Source organism: Rhinopithecus roxellana, chromosome 12 (genome assembly GCF_007565055.1).
Source record: "Rhinopithecus roxellana isolate Shanxi Qingling chromosome 12, ASM756505v1, whole genome shotgun sequence".
NCBI classification, from domain to species: domain Eukaryota; kingdom Metazoa; phylum Chordata; class Mammalia; order Primates; family Cercopithecidae; genus Rhinopithecus; species Rhinopithecus roxellana.
Window position 1 is genome coordinate 86,489,595 of NC_044560.1, and position 15,135 is coordinate 86,504,729.

At 41.9% G+C, this 15,135-nt stretch overlaps 1 protein-coding gene across 16 annotated transcripts in view; it reads right to left on the reverse strand.

Moving 5' to 3' along the window:
- KIAA0319L (KIAA0319 like) overlaps nucleotides 1–15,135 on the reverse strand; it is a 133,297-nt gene that overhangs the window by 65,535 nt on the left and 52,627 nt on the right. For all 16 annotated transcript variants that reach the window (XR_004051953.1, XR_004051954.1, XR_004051955.1 and 13 more), the window contains one exon: nucleotides 10,073–10,596. Coding sequence is in view for 12 of the 16 variants with exons in the window: in XM_030912606.1 (XP_030768466.1) it covers nucleotides 10,073–10,596 (524 nt within the window). In the remaining 4 variants the exon portion in view is untranslated. The remainder of the gene's footprint in view (nucleotides 1–10,072; nucleotides 10,597–15,135) is intronic.

Below are 15,135 nucleotides of genomic sequence, written 5' to 3' on the forward strand. Positions count from 1 at the left end.
GGAGAATGGCGTAAACCCGGGAGGCGGAGCTTGCAGTGAGCTGAGATCCGGCCACTGCACGCCAGCCCGGGCGGCAGAGCGAGACTCCGTCTCAAAAAAAAAAAAAAAAAAAAAAAAAAAAAGAAATATGTGTGTAATATATGATTCAATTTATTTAAAAATTAGACAATCTATAATGAGTAAAAGCAGATCAATTTCCTACAGGAGGAGGTGAGAGGGACAGATTACAAAGGGGCAGAAGAAATGTTGGAGTTGATACATACATTATCTTTTTATGGTGATGGTTTTATAGACATAGAGACAGATATAAATAAACTAACCAAATTGTATACTTTAAACATGTACAGTTTATGATATGACAATTATACTTCAAAAAAGCTGCTTTCTAAAAGTATGGCACCCACAGAAGAACAAGTATTCCATGTGGGTGGAGTGGAAAGGAGAAAGGAGTAACAAAAGAGCCATTCATGCACCCAAAAGCATATTTATAGCGGTTGCACAATGTCCATTTTCCCCTCATTAGACAGACTGCTTTCATTTTTTTCATAAAATAAGTATCATCTCACCATTGTGTGCAAAGTTTTATTTAGAAACTATTGCTTTAGACAGATTCCCAGAAGTAGAAGAACAGCAGTGTGATTATTTTAAAGTTAGGCAGACAGATTTTCATTTATTAAAATAATTTGTTTTAAAGAAAAAGCCTGTTTATCATTTTTTAAAAATTATGTACTGTATTTTTAAAGAAACAGAAACAGCAGACATGGAACAAATTATTTTATTTGAGAAACTATGAAGTAGGCTGGGCGTTGGTGGCTCACGCCTGTAATCCCAGCACTTTGGGAGGCCAAGGCGGGTGGATCACCTGCGGTCAGGAGTTCGAGACCAGCCTGGTCAACATGATGAAACCCTGTATCTACAAAAATACAAAAAATTAGCTGGGTATGATGGCGGGTGCCTGTAATCCCAGCTACTCGGGAGGCCGAGGCAGGAGAATCACTGGAACCCAGGAGGCAGAGGTTGCAGTGAGCCGAGATTGCACCACTGCACTCCAGCCTGGGCAATAAGAGCGAAACTCCATCTCTAAAAAATAAAATAAAATAAAAAAAGAAACTATGAAGTAATACTAAAAATTTTTACGGGATAACAAAGGGTTGGGTGGAATTTCCTTGAGCAATTTTTTCTAGCACTGGATAGAAATCATAAAAACTAAACCAATTCTGAACAAACCATATGTCATATAATCACTGCCCAGGTGGATACATCTGTTTCTTCTTCAAGAAGTCTTATTCATAATGATGAAAGGTTTTGATTAATATTCTCTTTCTGCATCTCTCCAATTCTCTTCTCTTCTTCCTTCTTCCTTTCTCCTTGCCTCCACTCTGAGGCCACCCTCTCCAAATTAAGTAAGCCAGGCCCAGCAATTAATGTCATAATTAAAGATAACAAAACTCTCCATCACCATCTATTCCATTTTAAGTAGGAGTCTGTAAGGCCACACACAGGATGTTCACACTTACCTGGTCACATAATCACAATCCATATAGGGGTCCTCCTTGGTAAGGCACATGCTATCCTAGTATCTACTTAATATTAAATAACAATTTATAAAAATTCAGCTTTCAATACATTTTGATTTGAGACACAATGGTATTGGAATAAAAACCCACCACTGTCACTAATAAAAATCCTACCAGGCCGGGCGCGGTGGCTCAAGCCTGTAATCCCAGCACTTTGGGAGGCCGAGATGGGCGGATCACAAGGTCAGGAGATCGAGACCATCCTGGCTAACACGGTGAAACCCCGTCTCTACTAAAAAATACAAAAAACTAGCCGGACGAGGTGGCAGGCGCCTGTAGTCCCAGCTACTCAGGAGGCTGAGGCAGGAGAATGGCGTAAACCCAGGAGGCAGAGCTTGCAGTGAGATGAGATCTGGCCACTGCACTCCAGCCTGGGCGACAGAGCGAGACTCCGTCTCAAAAAAAAAAAAAAAAAAAAAAAAAAAAAAAAAAAAATCCTACCAATGGAAAGGAATGTCTTCCTGCAGTAGCAAAGCCAGTGGGGTCTAATGACACACCATATCCCAATTCTCAGCAACTAAAGCTGAGACTGAAGAATATGACAGGGTTTATCTTTATAGAAATTAATTAAAAGTTAGTCTTCTGAGAGTCCTCTTAGAGAAAATAAGACCATCCACTAAATGGGAAAGAGAGGGATGACACCTGCGGTGTTAACAAGAGATGGTCAAGTTCTGTCAGTTAGTAAGGAGTTGTTAAGGGACCCACACCAAAATCCCCACCAACTCTTGCTTTGTAAGTGCTACAGACCGAATGTTTGTGTTCTCCCAAAATTTGTATGTTGAAATCTAGCTAACCCCCATAGTGATGGTATTAGGAGGCAGGGCCTTTGGAAGGTAATTAGGTCATGAAGTTGGAGCCCTTGTGAATGTGATTAGGGCTCTTAGAAAACGGACCAGAGAGAGTTTGTCTTCCTCTTCCACCATGTGAGAACATAGCTAGAATGCAGTGTCTATGCAGACTGGCCCCTCACTAGACACCAAATCGGCCAGCACCTTCAGTTGGGATTTCCCAGCCTCCAGAACAGTGAGAAATAAATTTCTGTTGTTTATAAACCACCCAGTTTATGGTATTCTGTTACAGCAGCCTGAATGAATTAAGACAATAAATTAGCTTAGAAAGTAGCCAATAAACACAATTTCAAACTCATTGTACACAGCAAAAGCTAGATAAGTAGATTAAAGAATCAGAACTATTAGGAGATTAGAGGAGAAAATGGGTAGTCATGAAGGGAAAAAAAATAAGGAAAGGGTGTTGTGGTCCAAGAACTAACACAACAAAAAACAAGCAAACAAGTAAAAAAAAAAAAAAAAAAAAAACCTGAAAAACAAACCCAAAACAACAACAAAACATGAAGGGAAACAGCACTGCTTAGGTTTCTGTCATCAGTTTCGTAAGGTTATCCCTCTGTTGCTGCCCACACCCCACACTCTATCTTCTGATAAGAAGTAAGCTCAGGCCTTACATGGAGCCAGCACAAGAGTTCTCAGTGAAAGAAGGCAGCAGACGGCTGTCTGGGTGGTTGGCTCATTTATCCTCTAAGTCATTTATTTGTTTCACAGAAAGCCACTGGCTTGCTAAGGGTCAAAATGCTGTGTGTGATTATTGACTGGAAAGAGGGAGCTGATGCTGTTAGAGAGGAAAACACTTCAGTCTTCCTAAAGCCAAACCTTACATGCAGGGATACCTAAGTGGACTTTCATTTCCTGCACTCAAATAAAGCACTTTTTTCTCTGCCACATAGCAGGATTGGCAGCAATTAATTGTCAGAACTGCTTAAACTGTACATGTTCTTATAATGTACACAATTAATTGGCTGGACTGTTTATACTGTACACATTCCAGGACCCAGTCAACAAGCCTCTGTGCTCCTCCTGCAAACAATTCAGAGGTTCATGGCGCAGAAAGGGTGCAATACCTAAACTAAGCAGGACAGGTTGTCCCTCTTTAAGCTGAGAAAGGGGAATAAATTGATCACATTCCTTTCTACTTTTGGAATTGCAAAAGGTCCACAATATCTGCCTTTGGATTCAATATATGTATGTTTCCAAAAGAGTGAAAAATGCAGACTAACAATCCAAATGCCTTTACAGCTCTGCAGGCATTTCAGGCAAGACAAAAGCAATTTATGATATAATTTCTCTCCACTTTGAATGCAGAGCTGCTTGACCTACCTTAGTGAAAACAGCACAAACTAGAAACCGGTGCTGCTAGCCAGTCATCCCTAATTAGAATGAGATCTGCAGTGCATACTTTTCTCTTCCCTTCCCTAGTGCATTAAGCAGAAGTTTGAACTCCCAAGTTCTCTCTGAAAAGAAATGCCAAGGCAATTCTAAATGCACAAGGCAATCTTACCACCTTTCCAGAGCTATACATGGCCTTCAGGGTAAGAAGCTAGCTCCTAAGCCTGATATATAAGGTCAAATATAACTTATCTGGATCTGAAGATTTCACTTTGCCCCATTTTTTTTTTTTTTTTTAGCAATACTTGCAGTTCTCAATACGTAATGCCAAACTTTGTAATACCTCCATGCAACACTGCATGCAGCAAAAGTACACTCCCACTCCTGGGGTTCATAGTTCAAATTCAATATTCCTTCCCTCATGTCTACCCACTCTCCATATTAGACCACAAAGGTCTTGAAATCCTATTCACTAGCAGCAATTTCTTGCCACTGCCCACTGATGGTAAACTAGAAGAAAGAACTCTCTATAGCCAACACATCCTCAGGATCTTCCTTCTAGCATACACCTGAATTCTGTAAGACCCAAGTTTGAATTTTCATCATCCTCCAGGAGACTGTCAGATCTAAATCTACCATATTTCTAACTTTACTGGTCCATTTCTAATTTCACTGGTCATAATTATCCTATAGTATGCTGGAGCTATTTTCTTTGCTGCCCCTTCCCGATGTCCTCTGCAAACCATTATTCTTCTACCTCCCTGTAAAATCCTCTTCTCCTTTGCCATCTTGCTGCCACTTCAACTCTCATTGCAGCTAGAATCTCCCAACTAACTCGTCACTCTTCCTATTTTACCGATGACTTTGACATCTGGCTTTCAAAAGTCCTCCTCATCCCAAGTCCTACCTGAACAGTAAGAAAGTTAAGGTGACAGGCCAGGTGTGGTGGCTCACGCCTGCAATCCCAGCACTTTGCGAAGCCGAGGCAGGCAGATCACCTGAGGTCAGGAGTTCAATACCAGCCTGACCAACATGGAGAAACCCTGTCTATACTAAAAATACAAAAAATTATCTGGGTGTGATGGCACATGCCTGTAGTACCAGTTACTCAGGAGGCTGAGACAGAAGAATCGCTTCAACCCAGGAGGCAGAGGTTGCAGTGAGCCAAGATCACGCCATTGCACTCCAGCCTGGGCAATAAAAGCAAAACTCCGTCTCAAAAAAAAAAAAAAGGACTGAGTCCAAACAGAATCAGACTGCCTAGATTCAAGCCTTGGTTCTACCATATACCTAGCTGTGTTGCCTTGGTCATGTTCCTTAACTTTTTTTTCCTGAATTTCCTCATTTATAAAACAGGAACGGGCGGGCGTGGTGGCTCATGCCTGTAATTCCAGCACTTTGGGAGGCAGACGCAGGCGGATCACGAGGTCAGGAGATCGAGACCATCCTGGCCAACATGGTGAAACCCATCTCTACTAAAAATACAAAAAAAATTGCTGGGTGTGCTGGCACGCCCCTGTGGTACCAGCTACTCAGGAGGCTGAGGCAGTAAAATCACTTGAACCTGGGAGGCAGAGGTTGCAGTGAGCAGAGATCGCGCCACTGCACTCCAGCCTGGCAACAGAGTGAGACTTCGTCTCAAAAAAAAAAAAGAAAAAAAAAAAACAAAACGTAACAGTAATAGTAATTCACAGCATTTGTTGTATAGATTAAGAGTTAATACATAGGCCGGGCGCGGTGGCTCAAGCCTGTAATCCTAGCACTTTGGGAGGCCGAGGCGGGCGGATCACGAGGTCAGAAGATCGAGACCATCCTGGCTAACACGGTGAAACCCCGTCTCTACTAAAAAATACAAAAAACTAGCCAGGCGAGGTGGCGGGCGCCTGTAGTCCCAGCTACTCGGGAGGCTGAGGCAGGAGAATGGCGTAGACCCGGGAGGCGGAGCTTGCAGTGAGCTGAGATCCGGCCACTGCACTCCAGCCTGGGCGACAGAGCGAGACTCCGTCTCAAAAAAAAAAAAAAAAAAAAAAGAGTTAATACATATAAAGGGTTCTGAATGGTATCTGGCATATAGTAAATGCTCAGTAAACGACAGTTAATGCTGCTATCATCATCATCATCATGGTCACCATCACCATCATTAAAGACTACCTCAGTGTCCACAGGGGAAACTCATTTAACATGTTCTTTGAGCTTATTGGTTCTTTGAGCTCCTTGCCTCCAATAAACTTCTTCTTCACTCTACCCCAGCAACCCTCTTCCACAGCTCACCCTAGATTCCGCCATCACAACTTCTCCACCTCCAAAATCTTAAATTCAAATATTACATACTCTGACCACCACCTCCTATCCTTCCAGCACTCACAATTACCCGTTCCTCCTACATGTGCTTCCCATCATGGTAACCTCTAAATGCAAAACTTGTCTACTTCTGTAGCACCTTCCTATCTTTTTGCCTCTTTCTATACTTTGTCCTACTATCTCTCATCCACTCTTTTTACAACAGCCTCAATTTCCATACCTCATTTTCCTTCTGTACAAACTACCTAGCAAAGTTCCTATCTTGAATGAATCAAATTACCAAGCTTTTCTTGACAGAGCTCCTGAGAGCTACTGAGGAGAATCACACAACTGTAAAGATCAGTACCACAGTTATAAATGCATGATCTCCATCTTCAAGGCTACCCAGCAATCTTTTTATTTCCTTACCTAGTTTGCCATCTTCTATCCTTCACAATGGCTATTTTAGATCTTTACCCCACTCCCTAAACCTCTGATTTTCCTGTCTATGACCCACTCACCCCAATCCCACCTACCTCTACCTCTGTTTCTACTCTTCATAAATGATCTATCACACTTAAGAATAAACAGGAATGAGATGAGAACTACAACAATTTCCTTCTACCCCGTATATAAACCCACCCTAGCTGTGTCCTACCCAATCCTTTCTCTCTGTCACAGCGAAGGAGGTATCCTGATTAAGACTAATATTGTACTCTGTGCTCAGTATTCTAACCCTCCTGCCCTATAAGGCAGTGGTTCTCAAAGCATGGTCCCTGGGCAGCAGCATTGGCACACTCCAGGAACTTTTTGGAAATGAAAATTCTCAGAACACACTCCAGACCTACTGAGTCAGAAACTGTGGAGTTGGGGCCCAGCAATCTTTTTTATTTCCATCTCCTCAGAGCAAGAAACAAAGACCAATTTATTTTAACAAGGCCTCCAAGTGAGTCTGATGCATGCTAAAGTTTGAGAACCACAGCTCTAAGGGATTATTCGTTATTTATCCCTTTTCCTGTCTTTAATCTCTTTTTAGTACAATGGTTCTCTTGCCTGAAGAGCCTCCTATTTTATTAGGCCACATACAGTTGGCCCTTAAATAATACAGGCTTGCACTGTGCAGGTCCACTTATATGTGAATTTTCTTGTGAATCTGCCACCCCAGACAGCAAGACCAACTACTCCTCTTCCTCAGCCTACTCAACGTGAAGACAACAAGGATGCCTGTAAGATGATCCACTTCCACTTAATGAATACTAAATATATATTCCCTTGGGATTTTCTTTTCCTTTTTTTTTTTTTTTTTTTTTTTTTTTTGAGACAGAGTCTTGCTCTGTCATGCAGGCTGGAGTGCAGTGGTACAATCCCAGCTCACTGCAACCTCCACCGCCTGGGTTCAAGCGATTCTCATGCCTCAGCCTCCCAAGTAGCTGAGATTACAGGTGTGCACCACCTCGCCTGGCTAATTTTTGTATTTTTAGTAGAGACGGGGTTTCACCATGTTGGCCGGCCTGGTCTTGAACTCCTGACCTCAAGTGATACACCTGCCTCAGCCCACCCCAATGTTGACATTACAGGCATAAGCTGCCGTGCAGGCCCCCTATGATTTTCTTTTCTTTTCTTTTCTTTTTTTGAGACAGAGTCTCACTCTGTTGCCCAGGCTGGAGTGCAGTGGCGCAATCTTGGCTCACTGCAAGCTCCGCCTCCTGGGTTCACGCCATTCTCCTGCCTCAGCCTCCTGAGTAGCTGGGACTACAGGCGCCTGCCACCATGCCCAGCTAATTTTTTGTATTTTTAGTAAAGATGAGGTTTCACCGTGTTAGCCAGGATGGTCTTGATCTCCTGACCTTGTGATCTGCCCACCTTGGCCTCCCAAAGTGCTGGGATTACAGGCATGAGCCACCGCAACCAGCCGATTTCTTAATAACATTATCTTTTCTCTAGTTTACTTTAACAATACAGTATATAATGCATATGACATACACAATATGTGCTAATCGATTGCTTATCTTATTGGTAAGGCTTCCAGTCAACAGTAGGCTTTCAGTAGCTACATTTTGGGGGATTCAGAAGTTTATGCAAATTTTCAACTGCACAAGGGGTTGACATCCCGTTCTTCACACTGTTCAAGGGTCAACTGTATATTCTCACCCTTTCCAGTCTATTCACCACATAGCCACTATCCGATTATGTCATTCCCTACTTAAAACTCCCTAATGACTTCCCACTGATCTTCAGTTAAAAATCAGTTATTTTAATAAGGCCTCAAGGTTCTGCATACCTCTCAAGACTTCTCTTTCACCACCAGCTCTCTTTCTCCGTTTGCCCAGCAAGGCCAGTCTCTCTCAATTTCTTGAGCTTGCCATACTCTAGGGCACCTAACACATTTTGAAATTGTTATTTCCTCTGCCTGAAATACTCTTCTCCCCTGTTTCTTTTCCTAATTCCTACTTCAAATCTCAGCTTGAACTTTCTTTCTTTAAAGTGGCCTATTCTGACACCTTAGTTGTTTTAGGTGCCTGTTGGATGCTTTCACAGCACTCTGTATTTACCCTCTCGTTACCCGTATCAAGCTTATAATTATTTAATTATTAGAAATGTAATATTCCTTGCCAGACTATAAGCCTTGTTATGGCAGAAATCATATTCATCTTATTTATTGTAATATCCCGAGTACCCAGCTTAGTATAGTACCTTGCAAGTAAATGCACAATTACTATGACTGAGCCTTTACAGACACTGTGGCTCTGTCCAGAATGGATTTTTACCATCATTAACCCCGCCCCAGTACAATCCTACACATCCTTCCAGAAATGTTAAAAGTCTCTAAGAAGTATTATCTGCACATACACACCACTTGCCTGCTCAAGTGAATCACTTCTTTGTGTTCTTACTGTATTGTGTACCTAAGTATGTTAAAGGAATAATTATACACCACTGTAATACCTATCTTCATGTATCAGTCTCCACTAGATTATAAACTCCCTGAGGGCATGAACCATTCTTATTCACCTTTGTATCTCTAAGGCTTAGAAAAGTACCTGACATTGACAGTAGGTATCCATAAATGTTTATGGGCATATTAAATCCAGGATTGTTCTCTAATATTTCACTAAAAAGTTTTTTTCTTATTATTAAATCTGGGTTCCAATTCTAGCTATGGTACATGATCACTGGCAAATTGTTTAACTTCTCTGGGCCTCAGTTTTCTCACCACGTAAACAGGGCTAATAATACCTACTTGGAAATATTGCTATGAAAATTAAACAAAATGACACAGTGCAACAATTAGTACACAGAGTGCCTGGCATGTGGTAGCCCACCCTGGCTTCAACTTGATAGAGACAACTAGGACAAAACAAACACGAAAATAAGTCACAGCAATCAAGGAAGACTGAGCAGAGAATGAGTCATTCCTTTTAATCATTTTCCCAAGGAGATCAACAATAAAGAAACATAATAAACAGAATAAACTCTACTGGTGGTAGCTCCCTTGGCATATACAGCTTGGTGAGAATTCACTTCAGAGACCTCTTGGCTAATGGCCACATCCTGCTCCACAGCCCAGCAGGTCAGATCTTCATCTGTGGTACCAGGCATGGTTAATTCTGACTGGAATAAATACTATCTCATAAAGAATGTGTTTACAGGCGAGAGATGGAGGAGGAGAACTTGACTGTAACCACATCAATCAACTGTTTTGCGATCTGGCAGAAAACACTGCAGAATGGTTGGTGGATACTAACAGCCACACAACTGTACTTACCTGTAGCCAAGAACCAGCTTAGACTAGATAATGAGCAGCTTTCTGCATTTACCAAAACAATGGTCAGACCTACATAGAATGAACATCTCTAGGGTCAAATTACCCTTTGTACATCTGGGCAGCACCAACGAAGCTGACACCAAGCAGCTTTATATATACACTCCTCAGCCTATGAGCACTGCCCGCAAGCATCAGCTTCATTGTTCATGTACACCAAATATAAGAGCAGATTTAACCATTTCTCTGCTCCTTATTCATAGCATGCTTACCTCTGCAGAGCCACTGGTAGTCAGACCACCTAATTCGTTGGAGTCATTCATTTTAGAATGCTGTGTCACTATAGGTGTAACTACTTCACTGGGACTACCTCTCTTCTGAAGCTTCCTGATTAAGCTCTGCTGGTCACTGGAAGATACAGCAGGTCTGAGTGCAGCTCTGGGTGGGCTGTGCCTCCAAGATGCCCAGTTCCAACCTAGCCCCAGAAGATGTGGTACATCATCTTCAGGTAGAAAGCCCAAATCATCTGCAGTGTGGAATTTTTTTAAAAACACCAGCATGGAATTGGAGGAGTGCGTCCTAAAAGCCCGGCAGCTCTGGGGCCTGCTGCAGTCTGCCTGAATGCACATCCCTTCTAGCCACCAAAAGACATGGCAGGCAGAGTCCTGGCAGCAGGCAGCCCAACATGACTGGAGAGAGGGGGTTCCTTCAAGAAGCCAGAGGTGATTTTCTCCCCCAGATCTCAGGCCAACTCCAAATTGTGTCTTCCCCTGCTGGCACCTGCTCTCACTGGCATCTAAAAACAAAGAATGAAAACATTTTCAGATGAAATAAAAACAGAGACTAGTGCTCCATAAAGAGCCCTGAGTACCAACATTTGAGGCTATTTCGAAGACAAGTTTTTAAGAGGGTGAGAAAGCCATCTAGTGAGTGGAACAAAGGAAGTGAAAGAGAGTGTTTTTTGTCTTCGGATATTTTAGGTTCTAGAAATACTGCTCCACATTCATTAATGGTTCTCTTTCTCAGTGAGTTCCTGCCATGGAGACCCTTTACACAGAATTTCAGTTCATAAACAGGAAAAAAAAAAAAAAAAAGAGGTATTCTGGTGGAAGCATATGCAGGGAGGTGGCAAGTTGGGAGGAAAGGGGCAGAGTCCCAATACCTGATGACCTCCCACTGACCTCCAAGGTATTTCTCAGGGACAATGTGAGAACTGTGGGACCAGAAGAACAGGGAGCTGAACAAGTGGAATATTTTCCCCAGCAAACTGCCAGCAACACAGACTGAGTACTCCGAACCTCATGCAGGTTATAGGCACATTCATTCTTTAACCAATCATTTGCCAAAGTCAAATGGTTTTGCATATCATAGTATCAGCCAGAGTAGTAGTCAAGATTACCAAAAATTTTAAACACGAGAGCAATTCTGCTAGAAAGAACTTCCTAATGACAAGTCATGCCATGATAAGAAATAATGGAACATAAGTACAACAGTGACATGCTATGGGTAACCTAGATAATACAGTCCAAAATTCTGACTAATGCTGCTTATGGATAAACTTTGGACTGTTTTAATTATTTCAGGTATGGCATTGATTTTTCTGAAATAGTATCTCACCTCTGTTTTCTTAGATGAAGTTAAAACTTGTTCTAAATGAAAGTGATTATCTGAGTTCATTTTAAAGTACTGGCTCTATAGGTGTCTATTACCAGTTATTGTCAGGATTATATACAAACAGAGCCAGGGTGAGGCAAGAGAGGTGCCTCAGGCACAACATTTAAGGAGGTGCTCACTTTCAGAGTCATTCCAGTGCAGGGTTGGCTCACAGGACCTTCATAGTGAGTGTCTCTTTAAATTCTGTGCTCTGGGCACGTCTCTCCTTACCCTAGTCCTGGCCCTGGGGTTATAACATAAAATATATGTTAAAATTACATAGAAAAAATATGCAATAGAATCAAAACACTGAAGATATGGATAATCATGCCTGCATGTACACACAACTGAAAAGAGCTCTAACGAAAGCAACTGACAATCAGCCAAAGCCAATCTGACGCCCACAGAACACTTACTAAATATCCAACAGACTAAATGTGGAAACTAATCAACTGAAAGAGAAAAGGAAGATAAAGACAAGCTTCTAGACTATTGAGTCAGGAGCACTATGGAAGCCAGCACTGGCACCAACCTACCACCAGACCAGGCAATTTAGAAGGCCACAGAAAACAGAACTTCCTTTAAAAAAGATGAATAAATAGCAACTATAAAAAAAAAATTAAGCTACCAAGAGATACAGAAATACCCCCTCATTTTTATTCACCTTTCCACACAGGCACCAATAGTAAGAATCTTGGTAATAGCCAACTGAGTGAATAGACTTTGTTGAAATCAAATTGTTATATCAGTAACCACTATTTTTACCTTTATATCAACTTTCCCTCATTCTTCTCATAATAATTTTCTCATACTTAAGAGGTCAACACAGATGAAAATCATCGGTACTTTTTTGTAAGTTGATGTATTATTTAATTTTTAAAAATGCAATGCAACTTCCACTTCTGCTCTTGAAGAAGGAATTGCTATGGGGCTTGCCTTCCCACCATGAGTAACTAGAAAACTAGACAAAATATATAAAGCTACTGTTTTTAGACACTGGACAACATACAGTGCAGGACTGTGATCCCTGAGAGAAAGGAAACAAACCAGGTGAGCTCTATGAATCCCTTGGCTTTCTTCTGGAGGCATGCTCCAGACTGTGGCACAGGTGAGGAGAAGGCAAGCATAACAGGACAGCTGCTAAATTGGGTGGACAGAGTTCAGGGTGACTGGTAGCTAGAATGTTTTAACAAAGTACCAGAAAGGAGGAAGCTACACAGTGAAAGAGCTCCAGAAATCTGAAGAGTAGTCACCTTCAGTTTTGGCTGAACACTGATTTACCAAGGTATAGGTTGAAACTGCATAAGAGAAATTAGAAAATATTTTGAACTGAATGAAAATAACATAATATATAAAAATTTGTGAGATGCAGTTAAAGCAATGTCTAGAGGGACATTCATAATTTTAAATGCTTATTTCATAGAAGAAAAGTCTATAAAATCAATGATTTAGAGAGACACATGGAGAAAATGACATATGATGACAGAGGCAGAGACTGGAATAATACAGCTGCAAGCCAAGGAAAGCCAAGGATTGACAGAGACCACTAGAAGCTAGGGGGAGGCAAGGAAGGAATTCTACCTCCAGTCTCCAAAGATATCAACCCTTCTAACACCTTGATTTTGGATTTCTAGCCTCCAGAACTATTAGCATACACAGGGTTCTCTGCTCTTATCTGGGAGACAGTTCAGGAGACAGATGGCCCAGATCCAGGGACCACTGACATTTGGGGACGTGGCTGTGGCCTGTACCCAGGTTGAACGGAGATACCCTAATACACTTAACAGGATGTGTACAGCCATGTGATGCTGGAAACTATGGGAATCTTATGTCTGTGGGCTTCTCTCTTTCAAACCAAAACTAATCATCCAACTGCAGCAAGAAGCAGAGTCTGGATGGAGGCGTCAGAATTGCATCAGGTACCTCTGCAGTCCAGGAGAACTGGTTTGAAACAAAGATCTTAACTCTAAAGCAAAATACTCTGAAGTTCTGCAAGAGCAAACAAAAAGCATCATGATAGAAAGAGGCCTGGATTGAGAGGGAGGAGGCTCCACAGAGATGCAGTGCTATAAATGCGAAAGAATGTGGGAAAGTACAATTTGAATACAACTCTTCCTCTTTTTAGCCACCAGAGCAATCATACTAGTGAGAAACCACATAAATATAAAGAACGTGGAATAGTCTTTACGAGCAGACTATCCTACTATCACCCCTTTCAAATCATCATAAACTCACATAGGTGAGCAACTTTATACATGTATTGAATGTGGCAAATTCCTCAAGCACTCAACATTTACTAATCATCAGAGAATTTATTCTAGAGAGAAATACCATAAATACAATAAACGTGAAAAAGCTTTCAGAAAAAACTGTCCTTTCTTTTTTTTTTTGAGACGGAGTCTCGCTTTGTTGCCCAGGCTGGAGTGCAGTGGCATGATCTCGGCTCACTGCAAGCTCCGCCTCCCGGGTTCACGCCATTCTCCTGCCTCAGCCTCCGAGTAGCTGGGACTACAGGCGTGCACCACCATGCCCGGCTAATTTTTTGTATTTTTAGTAGAGATGGGGTTTCACCGTGTTAGCCAGGATGGTCTCGATCTCCTGACCTCGTGATCCGCCTGCCTCAGCCTCCCAAAGTGCTGGGATTACAGGCATTAGCCACCGTGCCCGGCTTTTTTTTTTTGAAAGGGAGTCTCTGTCACTGCAGAGCAAGGCATGAGCTACCGCGCGTGGCCAAAACTGTCCTTTCAAGTCATCAGAGAATTCATACAGTCAGGAATTCTACAAACATGACTGTGGGAAACTTTGTTCAGAAGGCAGTCCTTACTCATCAGGAGAGAAAACACAGTAGAGATAAACCTTTTAGAAACATACATTTATTTATTTAGAGACAGGGTCCCATTCTATTGCCGAGGCTGGAGTGCAGTGGCACATCACAGCTCGGTGCAGCCTTGACCTTCCGGCTCAAGCGATCCTCCTGCCTCAGCCTCCCAAGATGCTAAGACTACACGTGAGCATCACCATGTCTAGCTAATTTTTTTAACTTTTTGTCAGAGATGGGGTCTCCCTGTGTTGCCCAGGCTGCTCTTGAACTCCTAGGCTCAAGCAATCCCCGGACCTTCGCTTCCCAAAGTGTTGGGATTACAGGTGTGAGTCACCACGCCTGGCTGAGAAAAGCCTTTTAAATGTAAGGAATGTGGGAAAGCTTTCAGAGATAACTGTGTTGGAGCATCATCAAAACCATCTTTGTGAAAAAGTACATTGGTGTAATAAATACAGAAAAGCCTTTAGTAACAGTTTGACTCTTATTAATCATCAAAGATTTCATACAGGAGAGAAACTCTATCACCATATTAAATGTGAAATCTTTCTCAGGTATAGAAAGATTTGCTGGGCATCAGAAAACTCATAGTGGAAATAAACCCTATCAGGACAATGACTGTAGGAAAGCCTTTACAAAGAGCTCAACTCTTACTGGACATCAAGGAATTCATACTGGGGGGAAAAAACAAAAAAACAAAAAACCTTTCACTATAAGAAATGTGGGAAAGCTTTCAGGTACAGCCAAGGCCTTGCTGAAAATCAGAAAATCCATCTTATGAATGTAAGGAATGTGGGAAGCTTTTCCCCAAAGTTCAGCCCTTAAACAACAAAAGAAAATTTATAACAAAGTCATCAAGCCGGG